This window comes from Leucopleurus acutus (assembly GCF_964270905.1).
Source record: "Leucopleurus acutus genome assembly, chromosome: 2".
NCBI classification, from domain to species: domain Eukaryota; kingdom Metazoa; phylum Chordata; class Mammalia; order Artiodactyla; family Delphinidae; genus Leucopleurus; species Leucopleurus acutus.
The window spans coordinates 160430808-160449529 of record NC_139143.1 but is presented as its reverse complement, the minus strand read 5'-3'; the positions used below and the strand labels follow the sequence as shown (position 1 = coordinate 160449529).

General features: G+C 45.5%; 1 protein-coding gene across 2 annotated transcripts in view; it reads left to right on the top strand.

Moving 5' to 3' along the window:
• Window positions 1-2347: 2347 nt before the first annotated feature.
• CTPS1 (CTP synthase 1) overlaps window positions 2348-18722 on the top strand; it is a gene marked incomplete at its 3' end in the record, with an annotated part of 30288 nt that continues 13913 nt past the window's right edge. Inside the window, exons 1-8 of one of the 2 annotated variants that reach the window (XM_082856571.1) lie at window positions 2348-2447; window positions 5642-5820; window positions 7757-7927; window positions 10672-10772; window positions 11544-11660; window positions 14386-14469; window positions 14950-15030; window positions 18394-18545. In XM_082856571.1, coding sequence (XP_082712697.1) covers window positions 5655-5820; window positions 7757-7927; window positions 10672-10772; window positions 11544-11660; window positions 14386-14469; window positions 14950-15030; window positions 18394-18545 — 872 coding nt within the window. In that variant the 5' untranslated portion in view covers window positions 2348-2447; window positions 5642-5654. Of the gene's footprint in view, window positions 2448-5641; window positions 5821-7756; window positions 7928-10671; window positions 10773-11543; window positions 11661-14385; window positions 14470-14949; window positions 15031-18393; window positions 18546-18722 lie in introns of those variants that run through there. The other variant, XM_082856570.1, reaches the window with a different exon arrangement.

Below are 18722 nucleotides of genomic sequence, written 5' to 3'. Positions count from 1 at the left end.
TTTAAAGCCTGAATGAGATCATCCAGAGAATGACTATAGGTGGAGAAGGGATCTTCTGAGCCTTGAGGCATACCGATGTTTAGAGGTCAGGAGGAGGAAAGGATCTAGGAAAGGAGATGCAGAAGGAGAGGCCTATGAAATAGGAGAAAAACTGAGAAAGTGGTTTCCTAGAAACCAAGTAAAGAACACATTTTAAGGAAGGAGTGACCAAGCTGTGACAAATACTGTTAGCGAAGTAGTAAGTTTAGGGGCAGGATGTGGGGACAGGATGGTTGCACCCAGAAGTCCACAGGGAGTCTGTGAGCTCAAGGTGGGTGAGAGGAGCTGCCCAAATATGCAAATACACACACACACACACTCACATCATGCATATGCAGCCACACTGGTGTCTTTATCTGGGGCTAGTGAGTCTAGGCTGGTATGGAGACGAGGTGGGGGAAGGTAGAAGTTAATTTTTGACAAGAGCAGTTTCAGTGGAATTACATGAGCAACAGCCTGACAGAATGAGTTCAAGAGAGAGGGAAGAAATTGGAGACAGCAAGCATAGACAACATTTTCTAGGAGTTGTGTTGAAAAGGGGCAAAGAGAAATGGAGGGATAGCCAGAGAATTACGCACAGTCAAGGGAGGGGTTTTGTTTTAAGATGGGAGAAACTGCATCATGTTAGTGGAAGTGATCTAGGAGAGAGGGAAAATCGATGACGCAGGAGGGGAGAACTACTAGCGGGACATTCTTGAATTGATGAGAGGATATGGCACTTGAAGCAATGAGAAGAGGCTCATGGACAGTTTGTCCACAGCACAGAAGACAAGGCAGAGCTTGTATGCACAGACGAAAGTAGGTTGATGGATAGGGTGGTGGGAGCTCAAGGAAGTTCTCTTGATGGCTTCTATTTTCTCAATGAAATAGGAAGCAAGACCATCCGCTGAGAGAGAGTAGAGGTTTACAGAAGGAGAGGAAAGGGTGAAGTGGTCACCCAGTAGAGTGGCTAATTTTATATCTTCTACAGCTCCTTCGTTACTTCGACAAGTATGTTCTCAGTGTCTATCGTGTCCCAGGCACTTTGATAAACACCAAATGTTTCTTGAAAGAAGTGTGGCTGTAAAACACCCGAAGCATGTTTTAGGTCTGGAGCTGAGTGCAGCTTGCAGAGCAGGAGAAGTGGTGATTCAGACAGAAGAAGCCAGAAGCCTCTCTTTGGGGCCATTGCAGAAATCTCCTAACTGGTTTCTTGGAATCCATTTGGTTGAGTCATTTTCCTGAAACACAAGTCTGATCATGTCACACCTTTTCTTTACATCCCTCCATGATGGTATACAAGAACTTGTGACAAACTGCTTCTAAGGAAGAAAACAGAACACTGGGATGCAGAGACTTACTTTTTAAGTATACACTTGTATAGTGCTTGGAGAAAAAACCATATATTCACTATTCAAAGCAAAACCAAGCCGCCTCCTCAAAAAACTTTCTATGGCTTCCCACTGCCCTTAGGGGGAAAGAAAATCCTTGGTCTATAATGCTCTGCGCAGTGTGGTCACGCCGTATTGATTTCTCTTCCTTTGGCTCTCTCCAATGCAGCGACACTGGCCTCCAACTCGGCTGGGCGACTGAGGCTTTCACACCGGCTTTTCTTTCTGCTTCTCTCATTCTTACTCCCATCAGATGAGGAAGGAGCCAGCGCCCAGCCGCCGTCTTGGCCTTCCCTGTAATAGAGGCGGAGAGTGACACTGTCGGCATCCCTTGGTTCAGAGGGCGCCGCGTGAGAGAGAGAGATGGGTTGGGGTCGCGCCACCTTGCCCACAAGGTCGGACGGTTCAGGGACACGGTGCGATGGATCTCGCCTCTCCTAGGAGGCCTTTGCGGGGTGGGGGTGGGAGTGGGGGCTGGAGCCAGGCGATGGATTTGCCAGGTGTGAGTCAAAACATGGTCTCCTCCCCCTCAAAAGAGGAAGCCTGAACCACTGGCTGTGACAAAGGCTACAAGGCAAAGACGCCATGACCTGCCCCGTCTCGTACCTCTTGCGTCTGCCGGGCGACAGCAGCGCTGAGAAATTGATCCGGAGAAGCAGGCAGCACTACTAGCAAAGCGCGCCGGCCTCGCGCCGGCGCACTCCGGACCGTGAGTCCGGCGCACCCAGGTCCCGCCCTGGGGCGGGCCCGCGCCCCCACCCCGCCCCCCGCCTCTGCGTGCGCACCGCCTAGAGCCCGCCTCCGTGAAAGACTGCCCGGCGCATGCGGTCGGGCTGGTGCACTGGCTGCCGGGGGCTCAGCGTGAGCGTCGCCCTCTCAGCTCTTAAGCCGACGGCAGGATTTAAAGCCGGCCTCAGGTAGGCTGACTCCAGGGATCCCGCGGGAGCTGTTCTCCCGTGCAGGAGTCGGAGGCAGGAGCAGAGCCCGGCGCGGGACAGCCCCACCGCCGGTGACAGACACAGCTCCCACCAATCAGGGGTGAGGTGGCCCGCCGGCCTGCCCAATGGGCTGCGTGCCTAAAGGGAGTGGGGCGGGCGGCCAGGCCGGCGAGGAGCCGGCTCCCGCGCACGGGGCCGCGTGGCCGGGCGCCGCCGGGGAGACCGGCCGCGGGGGGCGTGGGGCGGCGGGGGAAGGCCGCGGGTGCCGGGCTGCGGGTCCCGGCAGCGCCCATTTCAGCGCGGCCTGTCTCGCCTGGCCAGGGTGCCAGGGTGGCTCGTGGGACGGAGAGGGCCGTAGAGGCTCGGGAGCCCCCTCTGCCCAGCCAGCCCCAAGCGGCTCGGCGGTCGCCGCTCCATTCGGACTGCCGCGGCCCTCGCCGTCCGGCCTTAAGGCACGGCCTTAGCTTCGTTAGAGGGGGATCAAGGTCCGAGCCACGCCCGCCGCGGTGGGGGATGGGCTCGGCGGCCTGGCTGCGGCCCCCTCCGGCGCGCCCGGACTTCGGCGGGCGGAGGGGTCCTGGGAGCTCGCGGAGCCGGACGGCCTCCAGGTGCCGGGGAAAGGTCGGCTTCGGCCCCCCAGCTGGTCTCCTTACTTACCGACCGCCCAGAACGAAGATGCTGCATTTTAAAGAAGTTCACTACGTGTGCGTGGCGCACTTACGTCCACACTCATTATAATTTTGAATCCTCAGCAGTCCTGTGACACAGGCGATGCGGAGATTCTCATCCCCGTTTAACGGATGTGAGGACTTGGGCTTCAGGCGGCTTCTGTGACTTGACAGGTCCCAGTACACAAGTGGTGGAGCTGGAACTGGATCTCGGCATTTAATAACAACATCTTTGTTGTTGTGTCATCTTTGATGAATTCCTTTGATGCATCTTGATTTCTGTTACTTTTGTGCTTGAAAACCTTCCCATGTCTCTCATCACCTTCAGACTAAAGTTCAGATTGAGCACTCAAGTTGCCCCATGATTTGGACCCTTGCCTAAATTTCCTATTTATTTCCCACCATCTCCCCCTCACCCCCTCACCCCCAGTGTCTTTCCTTGGCCCTCCCTCTGTGTTCTGTAGATAGCTGTACCTTCCTGTCCACGCTGTTCCCTTTCCCTTAAAGGCCGTTGCAAGTCTCAGGTCAACACAGCAGCAGCCATCTGGTTCCTCTCCTCCCTTCACTCCTCTCACCTTTCTCTGATGGGCCATGGTCCTTACCCTGGTCTTGCTACTGAAAGCTTTCTGCTCTCCTTTTCCATTTATACCTGTCACACTCATCCCTCTGCTTCCTACCATCACTGGATTACTCATTTATTTGTAAATGTTCTGTCTCTCTAAATGGACTGCAGCTTGAGCTGTGGGCCCAAATCTGAGTAATTTTTGTAGTCCCCGAAGTGTCTAGCACAGTAGCACTTACCTACAGGGTAGTCCATACATGGGGTGACTGGGTCCCATCAGCCTCTCCTGCCTGGCCTCTTGAGTACCTTAGAATATTTATTGCAGGGCACTGTGGGGGACTGCAGGCATCTCCCCTAAAGAGAGGTGTTGCCTTCTTAGAGTAAAATTGGGGCCAATCAAATGCAAATGGATGAGATGAGTCTTCTATAGAAGGAACCCACTCTATAACCCACGCAGGATGGCTGAGGAATTTCTGGAACATCCAAAATTTAGTCAGTGAGTCCAGGGTGTAGTCTCAGGGATATGCCTGGTTAGGATGTCTCTAAAATGTAGCCAGGTCTGATGTTCACATGTCTGTAAGGCACTGTTCAGCTGTGAAGTGACAGAGCAGTGTTTCCCCCAAATATTAGGAACTTGGGGTCAAACAAGTTTAGGGAAACTGCTGACTGTATATCCCTTTTGGGAGATCACAGTGCACATTAGCTTATTAAAGGCTCCCAGAGGTCTTGCATTAAAGAAACTAGTTGACTGTTTAACCAGCATTTCTCTGATTTATCTGTCCATAGAGCCCTTTTTGGGAATCCCACGTGCATTTTGACGAAACCGAGGAGCATGCTTTTGGGAGTGCTGCAACAGAATAGAAAGAGCAGGACATGGTTGGGTCTTTTCCTTGCTGTCTGAGGGGGGAAGACATTCTGAGCGTTCTCATCTCTTTGCCAAGTATGTTTATTCCTGCCTTGGGGAGGAGCAGAGCGGAGCAGGGAGGTGGAATGCTTCAAGCAGAACTGCCCAGTTTCCTTGTTCCCTTCTTAGCTTATTTTTATTATAATTTGGCTTCACAAGAAGTGTTCCCAGAGGAGGAAAATGTCCCAGACCATATGCCAAAGCAAGCATTCTCTTCTCCTTGTGATTGTGTTTCTCATTTTGATCACATTCGGGTGTACTGACCAAATGCTATTTCTGAGCCTCCAAAACCGGGGCCAGTGATCAATTCTCCCTGGCGAGCCTGTCGCTGTCTGTCTGCTCACCTCTTGCCCCTGCTGTTCTTGCGTCCATCCATCTCTTTTATCTCTCATGAAGTCTGTTTCTTCCATTCCCTGCCACAACTGTCCGGCTCTTAGGATTTAATCTAATCTCCCCTCTCTTTGAGTCCTCTGCCCATTATGTGCTCAGACTGGTTTATTGTCGGATGTCCGTTTCCTCCAATATATATAGTCTCCCTTCATGGCATACCTGGGGGAGATTGCTGGCAAGGAGCAAGTTATTACATTTCAGAAGAGAGCTACCTTTAATTAAAAGACCTTTAGTTTTAACTGCTACTCCTTTTAAATGTTGAAGTTCTTTTATGCGGTCTTCTATAACCTAGAGGAGCTGTGTTTTCTTGGCGATAAATTTTAGTTTAGCCAAAGACATTATCTCTTTCATGGGGAATTGGAGTGCTCATCCAAGATTGAAATTTTTTTCTCCATGTAGGGAAAATAATGAAGCACCTGCCTGAGAACCCAGTGTCTGGCGGCAGTGTCAGCCAGCATTGGGGGCATAATGTTCTATCAACAGAGCTGGCTTTTTTTTTTAATTATGTTGGCTCTCAAGGTTGTTAGCTGTCAAAGTTTTAAACAAAAGCTGTATTATTTAATTAGCAGTTGTTTTTCAAGTCATACTTGACTAAAGCCATTGAGTGATCCAAGAAACATTTGTTAGGATCCCATATAACAACCTTCCAAAGTCATGTGACAGATAGGGAAACCGAGGCTCCTAGACACTTCATGGCTGGTAAGTGGCAGAGCCAGGATTTGAACCCAGATCAGTTTGATTTGTTGAGGTATGTTTTTTCTTTTTCCCAGGTCAACAAGTAAAATGAAGTACATTCTAGTTACTGGTGGTGTCATATCAGGAATTGGAAAAGGAATCATCGCCAGCAGTGTGGGCACAATACTCAAGTCGTGTGGTTTACATGTAACCTCCATTAAAATTGACCCGTATATTAACATTGATGCAGGAACATTCTCTCCTTATGAGCATGGTAAGCAAAATGCATTTCTTTTTTCTTATTTAAAAATAATTATGTAATATGTGAGAGAAATTGTCAGCCCCTGGAAATTGTGTGTATTTTGCATTCCATGACCTCCACTTCCTGCCTTCTGAGAGGGGTCCTTAGCATAGCAGAGTGATGCTTTTCTCAGTTGGACAGAGAAGCAGCAGAAATCTTAATAGGCAATGGAGTGATTAGAGTTCAGTGGTTTCTGTAATAGGAATGATATTTTAGGTAGCTGAATGAAAGTTTGTCTCTCCTCTTGAAGAAAGATATCTGGTGACACAGTAACTTTCTTCAGATATTTGAGAAGAGGGATTATGTTTATACTTTGTGGCCCCAATCTTTAGGAATAGGATGGGTGGATAGAAGTTGTAAGGCCATGGATTTTGGCCCAGTGTAAGATCTTTATAATAGTAAGTGCTCTCCAAAAGTGGGGTGAAGATTTTGTGAGTTCCCTTTGGTAGAGGTGTTCAGACAGAGGCCAAAGGACCACTTGTAGGGATTCAGGCAACGGATAGATGTTGAATTTCGATGATCTGTATGCTTGAGATTCTGTTTTGCTAACAGAGTTTGGATAGTAAAAACAAGCATCCTTCGAGGTGAGTGAAAAGGAGAAACAGTTAAGGTAGGGTAGGAAAACAGCACTATACTTCTTTGTTATTGCTGATTACTACCAACTGTGTGATGAGTAACTGTGTCTGAATCGCCTAAGAGTAATTTCTTAAAATTGGGGGTAGATGTACTATTGAGACATGTTAAAAAATACTTCTCAAGTATTTATTTATTTGTTTGTTTGTTTGTTTCTTTATTTTTGGCTGTGTTGGGTCCTCGTTGCTGTGCATGGGCTTCCTCTAGTTGCAGTGAGCGGGGGCTACTCTTCGTTGCGGTGCGCGGGCTTCTCGTGGTGGCTTCCCTTGTTGCGGAGCACAGGCTCTAGGTGCGCGGGCTTCAGTAGTTGTGGCACGTGGGCTCAGTAGCTATGGTTCGTGGGCTGTAGAGCTCAGGCTCAGCAGTTGTGGCGCACGGGCTTAGTTGCTACGCGGCATGTGGGATCTTCCTGGACCAGGACTCGAACCCGCATCCCCTGCCTTGGCAGGCGGATTCTTAACCACTGCGCCACCAGGGAAGTCCCTCAAGTTTTTAAATTGTTTTCATACTCCTACTTTCTAATGTGAAGTAAAAATCTATGAGTGTCATCAGAGCAAAAATCTTTATGTAATAAATAGTGTCAGGAAGGATGGAAAAAATTGGAGCAATATTTCGGCATTCCTGAGAGCAGAGGATGAGGGAAAAACAAGACCATTTTTACTTTCCTATTTTGGGGCTTGTCTCCCATTGTGATGGTAGGAAGGCCCCGTTTGGGGCAGAATTTCTAGAATGACATTTCAAGGAATGATTGTTAAACAAAGGAATAGGAGGAAACTTGAGCAATTTCACACCTTTGTTTTGGACTAAAGTGTGGCCCAAAAGCCGATTTTTATAATCAACACGACTGTAACATATATACCTTGTTTAAGTTTTTGGATCAAATCCTACTGTTATCACATTCAAACCTTTCTCTGCTCAGGTAGGAGACTTGAGACAAAAGTTCTTTATCTTTAGGTGGCAGATGCCATACCATGTAAAGTTCCCTGTGTCTTGCTTGGCTGTAGTTTCCTCCTGTTCATTCCATGCTGTTTCATGACAGAATCTTCTAATTCAGACTGAGTTTGACGATAAACTGGAAGTATGGAGTTAACCTTTTGCAGAATGATTGGCAATTTTTCTTTCTTGTCATATTTACTTTTCTGGAAATAAATTTCCCTGCTCCCTGTCAAGTTAATGCAGACTTTGTTCTTTTCAGGTGTTTATATTTGGGAACTCAAGTTGTGCCATGGTATGTGTATCTTTCACGCACCCTAACCATTATCCCTGTTCACTGCAGGTGAGGTTTTTGTGCTGGATGATGGTGGGGAAGTAGACCTTGACCTGGGTAACTATGAACGTTTCCTTGACATCCGCCTCACCAAGGACAATAATCTGACTACTGGAAAGATCTATCAGTACGTCATTAACAAGGAACGCAAAGGAGATTACTTGGGGAAAACCGTCCAAGGTAATACTGGATTTGCCTTCAAGGTTTAAAAGTCTTAGCCAGTTTAATTTCTTTTGTGTATAAAAATGTGTCTTTTATGCAATTTCATCATGAAAGTATCAAGGTATTGTTACTGAACTATGTCTTCAGTTGAAAATTCAGAGTTGCATGGCTGTTTACTCAAAAAGTAACTTGAGCAGGCGTCCGCCCTTCTGTGAATGGCATTGAAGCTGACAGTCCAGCTTCATGATTTGGCTAATGAGACAGGCGTTAATACCCGTGGATGAAGATGGCCTGGAGCCTCAAGTGTGTGTTATTGAGGTTTGTTGAGTCTGTTTGGAACTCCGTGGTACCTGCGCTTGTGACCAGGTGGACATTTTCTCCTCCTTAGTCACCCACCAGCAACTGATAAGCCAGTTGCATGTGAAACCCTTGACCCTCCTAAGGGCAGCATGGCAGGTAAGGGCACAGTCACCATCACGTGGAGTGGCTGCACCATCGAAAGCAATACTTCGTTCGTGCAGTTCTCCTTTTTCAGCATTTATACATTTGCTTAGTATGAATTGTACTGATAAGAGTGGCATGACGCATTTTCGTCTGTCTCTCGAGAAAGTCAGGTGGCCCGACCTTCAGCTTTCCTCTGGCAGGAATGTTCATCCCTCTGAATGAGCCTGTTTTGGTTTTAGTTTCTGTTGTTTTTCCACAGTGATGAGTGTGAAGTGATGACAGCAGCTAGGTGAGGGCAGTCAGCCAGACGGTGTATGTCGCGCATCTGGGACGTTCTGTGTATAGACAGGGAGAAGGAAAAGGACTCCCATTGTGTCCATTGGCCTTTGGGCTGGTCATGGGTTAGAGGGAGTCTGAGCAGCAGGTCTCTGGGTCCTCCTGAACTTTCACCAGTGCAGCGTCTGTCTGTCTGCTGGGTGGAGGTTTTTGCACAGCGATCATTTGAGGCTAGCGCTGCTTTTCAAAAGTGGGTGTTGGAAGGCCACAGGTCTAGTATGATGGCATAAGTCCAGATTTGGGGGCTTGCTGAAGAGTGGCTCTCATCTGAGTTATGAGAATAAATCTGCTTTTGACTTTGGACTTTACTGGACTGAAGGCTGAGGGTCACGCTGACAGCTGTCTCTCCCCTGGGGCCACCCTGGCCGGATTCTGGGCTAGGGGGTCATGTGTAGGTCTTAGCTCTGCCACTTAACCAGCTTTGTGAACAGCTTTGTGAACTTCCCCTCTTTGAGGTCTAATTTCCTTTTCTGTGAAATGGGGATAATAACAGTACCTACCTATCCGGGTTGCTGGGAGAATTAAAGGAGCTCAGTCAGTCGAGTATTTCTCTTGAGTTCCCAACACAGAACGGGATCAATTAGGAGTTGCAGTGATCTTGATCATACAGTTTGCTGTTCTAGGCCTCTAGTGTATTAATTCATTTGTTCACTCATCAGCGATTTCTTGAGTGCCCAGTGTGGTCAGACCCTTGCTGATACTGGGAGTGCATGATGAACAAGCCCAGTGAGGCCGTTGTCCTCATGGAGGTTACCTTCTGGGAGAGAAAAAACCAAACTGGTGAAGTGAGTTGTCTGATAGGAGCTGAGAAGGAACTAAATAGAGTGAGGAGAGAGAGAGAAAGAGAGAGTGGTGTGGAAGGCAGTCTGGATAGGTGGTCAGGGAAAGCCTCCAAGAGAGGGCGTTTGAGCTGGGAGGCCAGCCCTGGGAAGAGCAGAAGGGGAGCTCGACGCGGACCCAGGGCTCCGGCTGCAAGGGGGCTGGTCAGGGACCAGGAGGGAGACTTCCTGCACTGAGACCAAGGGGCAGGTGGGAGAGGTGGGCTGCAGCCAGGTTCCACGGGGCCCCCTGAAGGGCCACGGCATAGAGGTTGCATTTTACTCAGAGCCGTGGGAGGCCATTCGGGAGTTTAAGCCTGGGAGTGGTGAACTCTGAGTTGCATTTTAAAAAACCACTTTGGCTGCTGTGTGTGGAATAGGTAATATCCTGTGCTTGAGGCACTGCCGGTTCTATACATAGCAAGTTAAACAGCAGTCTCTGCCCCTTAGGAGCTGGCCTTCTGAGCCCCACGACTGTGGTTTCAAAAGAGCTGAGCCATGGCTGGGGTTCATGAGCACCGTCACGCAGGGGCTCTGCTCAGCACCTCCCCAGTGCTCTATCGCTACATTTCCATGACTTCAGGAAGTAGAAGCTCTTACCTCCAGTTAACGGATAGGGAGATAGAACTTATGAATAGTTAGGTAATTTGCCCAAAGACCCACACCTGACGAGTGGTGGCACTGAGACTTGAATCCAGGCATTCTGGCCCCAGATGCTGTGCTCCCGACCACTGCTGCACTTCCCTGTCTCTGCAGTAGATTATCTACCCTTGGGTAAGCTGGAAATGTGATGGAACAGGGTCCTGGTGCTCTCTTGTCCTTGAAAAAGGGTGTGATATGCTCCCTCCCTGCCCCCCCCCCCCCGCCCCCAGCTGTAAGCAGTAGGAGTGGCCAGGGTAGATTCCGCTTTGAGGCCACTGCTCTGGGGTGGCTCAGGTCACCCCTCGAGTTCCTACTCTCCTGTGGGGCTTCTAGTCACAACCAGGAAATCTGGAAGGGAGGCCGGGGGTAGTGTGATTTGTTAAGGGCATTTGGGTCTCGAAAATACTGTTACGGCCCACTGCTACTCTGCAGTTTGTTGTCACAGAGGGTGTGTCTGCCTCAATTGATGCGGATGGGACGGGATGGGACGTGTAGGTCACGTATGTCCTTTCTCTTCCTCAGTCGTCCCGCACATCACAGATGCAATCCAGGAGTGGGTAATGAGACAGGCGTTAATACCCGTGGATGAAGATGGCCTGGAGCCTCAAGTGTGTGTTATTGAGGTTTGTTGAGTCTGTTTGGAACTCCGTGGTACCTGCGCATGTGACCAGATGTACATTTTCTCCTCCTTAGTCACCCACCAGCAACTGATAAGGCAGTTGCCTGTGAACCCCTTGACCCTCCTAAGGGCAGCATGGCAGGTAAGGGCACAGTCACCATCACGTGGAGTGGCTGCACCATCGAAAGCAATACTTCGTTCACGCAGTTCCTAAGAGTGGCATGACGCATTCTCGTCTGTCTCTTGAGAAAGTCAGGTGACCCGACCTTCAGCTTTCCTCTGGCAGGAATGTTCATCCCTCTGAATGAGCCTGTTTTGGTTTTAGTTTCTGTACTCCTGCTTTGCTGATCCTAGCTGTTGGATCTCCGTGTTCCTGTGAAAACAGGAGACTCAAAAGTTCCAGCAGTTGGTTTATAACTGCTTTTTAATATAGAAGTTATTTATGGCTAAGTAGATAAGATTTTGATTTCTTTGCTTTGTGACTCTTCATACAAATAAAATTCCTAGTGCGTCTTTCACCTGACCGTTTTCTTGAAATGATGTGGAAAGATCCATGATAACCTTGGGGAATGTTGAACCTATCATAAAAAGTAATCTTTTAGCACAAAGAAAAACGTCCAGTGTCAGTATGTTAAATGACATTTTATAGGCCCAGGGAGTCTGTATTACAGTGTTACTGATCATTGAATTGAGATGACAGAGTATGGTTGTTGGACACCTGAACCACAAAAGGAAGGTTTAGTGCTTAACCTCTAAATTAACTTTGTTCTTCTAGCTTGGTGGGACAGTAGGAGATATAGAAAGCATGCCCTTTATTGAGGCCTTCCGTCAATTCCAGTTCAAGGTCAAAAGAGAGAACTTCTGTAACATTCATGTCAGTCTAGTTCCTCAGGTAAGGCATTCAGAGCTTTACTTTGGGGGATGGAGAGGAGGGAGGAGAGGATGGTTTTCATTCCTTATCTGTTTCAAATATTTGAGGTGCAGGAAGCAGGGAATAAAACACTTCTTTGTGAATTTTAAATTATTATAATCATACTTTTTGAAAAGATCAAATGGAAAACATTTGGAAAATTAATCAGGGAAATTACAGTTAAAGACAGTGGGTTGCATGTGTCCATTTGTCTTTACTACGTGATGAAACTCCACTACAACTGGAGTAGAGGGAATTTCTTTTTAAGGCAAAAATTCACAAAGATAAAATACTCTGAATGGAGTCAGTAGTGACAAAAATTAGGAAGGCAGAAAGCAGATGGCCATGTAGAAATGGACTGAGCAGACCTGGGAGAGCTGGATTCTAAGCCTGCAGCGGAGAAAGCAGGGAAGCAACCCTGCTTGCCCTGCAGAACCCCAAAGACTCAGGAATGGGCAGCACTGGGCACCTCTGGGGCTGGGGGTGGGACTCGTTATAACTGCCGTTTCAGAAGCACTTAGACCCTGGCATCCCCTTCCCTGTTATGCACAATTGGGCATCAGTCCCTCTCCCATCTTGGCAGAGAATGTAGGCTTTTTCTGGATGAGCAGGCACTAGGGACAGTGTGATTTCTGCTACTTGATTTGCAGAATCATCACAGCCAGGCAGGGACCGTCTACGTAGGAGATTGTAAGATTCTTCTTGGGGTATGCAACTAACCCGGGAGAAAACACACTGCCCTCAGAGGCTCCTCAGTGAAAACAGACCAGCCAGATTCCCGCAGTGAGGACCCTGGTGGACAAGGTCGCCCACTCACAGAACTTCCGGTTAGCTTTTAGAGTGAGCCGGCAGCCGGTGATCACCAGACATTTGGAGAAAGCATTTAGCGTGCAAGAGACCAGAACAACAGAAAAAACAGAGGAAATTGAGGCTCTGCAGGGAGTAGGAAAAGGAAACCTTAGAAAAAGAAAACAAAGCAACATATCAGTAATACCCTCAGAATTAAGAGGAGGTAAACTGCATCTGTTACACAAGAGCTGGGTACCTTAAGAAGAGAACATTCAGAGGATAGATAAGAATTCCTGGGAATTAAAAATTGGATAGCAGGAATGAAAAAGAAGTTTAAGGAAATACCCAGGAAGTAGAGAAGAAAGGTCAAGAGAGAGAAAATAGGAGAGAAAAGGCAAGAGAATTAGAGGCTGGTCTAGGAGTTCTGATCCAAATAATGGGATTTTCAAAAAAATAATAGAAATGGAGAGGGAAGTGTGATGTGAACCAGAGGTCAACAGACAGGCCAAATCAGCCCACCCTCTGTTTTTGAAAATAAAACAGCTATGCTCATTTGTATTAAAACATTAATAAGAACCTACTGTATAGCACAGGGAACTCTACTCAATACTCTAATGACCTATATGGGAAAAGAATCTAAAAAAGAGTGGAGATATATATATATATATATATATATATATATATACACATATATATATATGTATAACTGTTTCACTTTGCTGTACAGCAGAAACTAACAACATTATAAATCAACTATACTCCAATAAAAATTAATTTAAAAAAAATCAGAGTTGGGTAGTTGTGACAGAGACTATGGCCCACAAAACCTAAAATATTTATTGTCTGGCCCTTTATAGAAAAAGTTTTCTGATTCTTGATCTAAATAATTCAAGGAAATTTCCAGATAGAAGTTTCTAGATTGGAAGGGCCCACTGAACGCTCAGCCTATTAAATGAAAAATGACCCCCACCAAGGCACATTGTTGTGAAATTTTGGAATAATGGGGCAGAAATTCTAAAAAGAACTCTAAAGAAAAAAACCAAGAGTCATTATGGCATTAGACTTCAACAGCAATCCCAAAAGCTAAAAGATAGTGAAGCTGTTTCCTTAAAAATTCTTAGGGAAAATGACTTCTAACTTAGAATTCTGTACCCAACAAATGTATCTTTAAGTGTGAGAGGAGAATAAAGAAAATTTAGTACATAGAAAACTCAGCATATCAACAAAACCAAAAAACCAACCAAGGAAAACAAATAATTGGGCCAGAAAGGAAAAGTTATGGCACGTGGTTTTCATGGTACACAGTATGTAAATACTCAAAAGTATGTAAACACTGAAGAGGGATCATGAAATAGGGGTTGCATACACAGGGCAGGGCGTGTAATGGGGGCAGGGGAATGAAAAGAGTGGATTCCTTACCCAACAGGAAGTCAATAGAAAATGCCTCAAACTAAATGTCAAAGAAGTAGCAGGAAAGCATACTAGGAGGATCATCCAAGAGTGGGAAAGTGAAGGCCCTACGGTGTAGCACAGGGAACTGCGTTCAATATCTTGTAATAACCTATAACGGAAGAGAATCTGAAAAAGATATATATATATATATCACTTTGCTGTACACCTGAAACTAACATAACATTGTAAATCAGCTGTACTTCAAATAAAAAGAAAAAGTGGAAGAGTGGCTGTCTCTAGGGTTTGGAAAGGGGAAAGGGTAGACAGGGCTGCTACTACTGCTGTTAGGACAAACCGCACAGAACTACTTGACTCTCAAATATATGCATGTGTAACTTTGACAAAAATAAAAACCTAACTAGGTAAATGGTCAAATTATCTATTATAAAAAGAGGTTCGGGGAAAAGTCACAGCTGAAAATGCCTTTTCATAGAGAAATTAACTTTTTTTTCCTTCTGTAAAATAGCCAAGTTCAACAGGGGAACAGAAGACTAAACCCACCCAGAACAGTGTTCGGGAGCTCAGAGGGCTTGGGCTTTCCCCAGATCTGGTAAGACTTCCTGGTTACCTCGTTTCAGAGTGATCTTATCTGTCTAATTAAGATCACGCCTCCATGGCAGCCAAAACCTTTTCTTGGCCCCCATTTAGTTAGCCGAGCCGATGGGGGAGAAGTAGGGTTAGTGCTGAGTGAACTGGGTTGTGGTTTGCAAAGATTTTCTTACCTGGTGTGTGTGAGGTCCTGTCTTCTTCTCCCAGCCAATCATTCATGCTCCGGTCCCTCCTACCCAAGAACATCGGTTGAGGAAAACTCCAGTTGGCTCATTAATCTGTCTGTCCTGCCGCTCTCTCATGTTTCTCCAACTTGGGATTTAGGAATTTCAGTTTTGAAAACAAGTAACATTTTTGCAGTTTATTGCATTGTGCTAGGAGTTAACATTTTCATCCAGCTTGACAGTGTGGTGTCTACTTTAATTTCAGTCAGGAGAAAAAACCCAATTTTGTAACCCCTTGTGTCCATCCAAATGTCTAGGTTGTGTGCAGGTGCTCAAATCCTCTCGACACGTCAGTGAAAGAGAAAATATCAATGTTCTGCCATGTTGAACCTGAACAAGTAAGTAGAAATTCCATCTTCACATAACTTATTTTTTGCTGCTAATTATCCTAATGTCTCTTAGCCAGTTTCATGAGCCTTGTTGTTATTTCATAATTTGAGACAGTAGACTGTTCTGTAGAAGAACTGACACCCACCGGCCCTGTGATTCTCCATCACCTTATTTTCTGTGGTTCCCCGAACATCTTTTACCTCTCCTGTCTGTCCCCGCTCCTTGTACTGTTTGCTCCAGCCATACGGAGTGGGTGTTCCCCTCTCCCTGTAATAGGCCTGGCAATCTCCTATTCATTTTCATCCTTTGGAGCCCAGCTAGGACACGGTATTGTCTGAGTAGCTTTACCTTCCAAACCTCCTCAAACCTCAGGGTTAATCTTCTCTGAGTGACCTGTGTGTCTCACAGGTCCTGGTGGTAAGCCTGTCATACTGCCCCTTAGTGTGTAAGTGTTCCTGTATGTCTGTGTGTTCGTCCGTGTTTGTCTCTCCTCATAGACTGAGCTTCTTGAGGGCAAGGATCACTTTATTCAACTTTATATTCCTGTTGCCTGCTGTCTAAGGTGTTGTAGGCCCTAAACATATAGTCTTTTTTGTTACTTGTGCTAATGGAGGTTACCTATGGTACAGGAAATTCAACATTTTGGAACCTGTGATATTTCTAAGTGTGGTGCATGTAATGGAAATTCCAGTGGTGGTAAGTTGGGATTGTGGCTTTGTTCAGGTTTGGCTGAAGGAGAGTAGAAGGGAAGTTGAGGTCAAGGAACGTATGATTAGGTTATGGATGGTTTGTTCTACTGCTAGGTTATTTGAGGATCAGGAGACTAAGCGGGGAGCCCACCTGGCCTAGAGAGGAGTGGATGAGGGAGCAGGGTTAAAATAAGAGAAATCCGGGCTTCCCTGGTGGCGCAGTGGTTGAGAGTCCGCCTGCCGATGCAGGGGACACGGGTTCGTGCCCCAGTACGGGAAGATCCCACATGCCACGGAGTGGCTAGGCCTGTGAGCCATGGCCGCTGAGCCTGCGCGTCCAGAGCCTGTGCTCTGCAATGGGAGAGGCCGCGACAGTGAGAGGCCCGCGTACCGCAAAAAAAAAAAAAGATCTAAAATAAGAGAAATCCATTCACAAGGCTTCTAGGAGTATGGGAGAGAATATAAAACAATTAAAGTCATTGCCCTGGCATTAAAGTGAATAGAGCAAGAGGAAAGCCTTTGACTATTAGAAGCAGCTGTCCTCTCCATCTCCACGATGGCTCAAGCTTCAGGGTGTGAGGGTAGCCTGACACCTGAGATCAGTGTTCCTGGACACGATGCCTGAGCCAGGAGCCCATCAAAGGGATTCTGCTTCGTACTAAGTACATGGAACATCAGAATACTTTCATTGTTACGAAGAGCCTTTTTTCATGCACTTCAGTTATTTTAGATATTTCTGTCCCAGCAAGTGAAGGTAATTCAATTCTATAATAGGATAGGTTATCATTAAAATTAGTTACTATTAAAAAATGTGACAGTTGTTTCTATATTTAAATTGGAACTTCACATCTTTTGCCTGTTTTTAATTGGGTTGCTTATCTCATTGAGTGATAGGAGTTCTTTATATATTCTCAGTGCAAGTCTTTTATCAGATATATGATGTGCACATTTTTTTCTCCCAGCTTGTGGTTTGTCTTTTCATTTTCTTTTGGTTTTATTTGTCTTTTCTTTTTTAATTGAAGTATAGTTGATTTATAATGTGCTAATTTCAGGTGTATGCCTTTTCATTTTCTTAATTTTGTCTTTGGGAGCATAAAAGCTTTTACATTTTGATGAACTCCCAATTTATTCATTTTTTTCTTTATAGGTTGTGCTTATGGTATCATATCTAAGAACTCTACTTAACCAAGGTCATGAAGATTTTCTTCTGAAGTTTGATAATTTTAGGGCTTAACAGATAGGTCTAGGGTTCATTATGAGTTAATTTTTATGGATAGTAACTTTTCAGTAAAATTTGCAATTCATCTTTTTGCATGTATAGATATCTAGCTCTTCCAGCTCCATGTGTTGAAAGAACTTTCAATAATATTCTACAGTTTTCTTTTTAAAGGTGGTTTTTAGGCTTATTTATCTTTGTGAATTGTGTTTTAACTTTATTTATAGGTATTCATAATTTTTGTTACTATGTGAATGGTGTATTTTTAAAAATTATATTTCCTGATTAAATAAGACCCATGTATAGGAAACCCTGCTGACTTCTGCCCATTGATCTCAAGCTTAGCAACCTTACTAAAATTGTTAGTTCTGATTTAAAAAATTTTTTTTTTACTTTTAATTTTTTTGGCTGTGTTGGGTCTTCGTTGCTGTGCGCAAGCTTTCTCCAGTTGCGTCGAGCGGGCTTCTCACTGTGGTGGCTTCTCTTGTTGCGGAGCATGGGCTCTAGGCTCGCGGGCTTCAATAGTTGTGGCTCACGGGCTCTAGAGCGCAGGCTCAGTAGTTGTAGCGCACGGGCTTAGTTGCTCTGCGGCATGTGGGATCTTCCTGGACCAGGGCTCAAACCCGTGTCCCCTCCATTGGCAGGCAGATTCTTAACCACTGTGCCACCAGGGAAGCCCCATTAGTTCTGATTGTTTGCCTGTGAATTCCCGTGGTTTTTACGGGTGAGCAGTTATATTATATGCAATTAGTGGCAATTTTTTCTTATTTTCCAATTCATGTACATTTTTTCTTATCTAATTGTAATAGCTAATATCTCTAGTACACTGTTGAATAGAAGTAGTGATTAGTGACCAGTTTTGCTTGTTTCAGACTTTAAATATTAAGCATTAATATTAAATATCAAACCAAATGATGTTTGCTGTGGGGTTTTTTATTTTCACATTTTCTCTAACACTCCTAATTTACCAGGAGTTGTTATTATGAATTGGTTTTGAATTTTTATTAAATCTGCTTCCACTGAGGTGATTTTCCCTCCCACTTTAGTCCATTCATGTAGTGAATTCCACTGTTAAATGTCAGTGGTGTGGGGTGCAGCATGGGCTTTTGAATTTTTAGAAGCTCTCCCAGGTGATGCCAATGACAGCCAATTTTGAGAACCATTGTTCTTGGGACAGTTCCTACTTGGACATGCTTTTTTTTTTTTAACTAATTTGTGGTTTGGTTTATGAACTTTTTTTTTTTTTTTAAGGATTTTTGCATCCATGTTCATAGGAGATTAGCCACTATGTATTCTATTCTTCTTGAGTCAGTTTGGTAATTTATATTTTTTAGAAAGTTGTCGTTTTTTTTGTTTTCAAATTTAAAACAGTTATTTTCCCAAGGTCCTAAGAGCTGGTAGGAGTCCGTCAGCCCAGTTAGTTTTTGTTTGTTTTAATTAACTAACCTTTGCTCATTTTTAAACAGGTGATCTGTGTCCACGATGTCTCGTCCATCTACCGAGTCCCCTTGTTGTTAGAAGAGCAGGGGGTTGTAGATTATTTTCTCCGGAGACTTGACCTTCCTATTGAGAGGCAGCCACGGAAAATGCTGATGAAGTGGAAAGAGATGGCTGACAGGTTTGCTTCATAATAAGGAGCTGGGAGTTCGAGCCTTATTTCTCTTTTTTTGTAGGAGCTCAGGGAATTCAGCTCTTTCTTACTTGTGCTCTCAACTCACACTAGAAAAGGCCTTCATGGTAAGGGGTGTAAAGAAAGGATCTTAGCCCTCACGTAGCTGCATCATGGGTGAGGAAG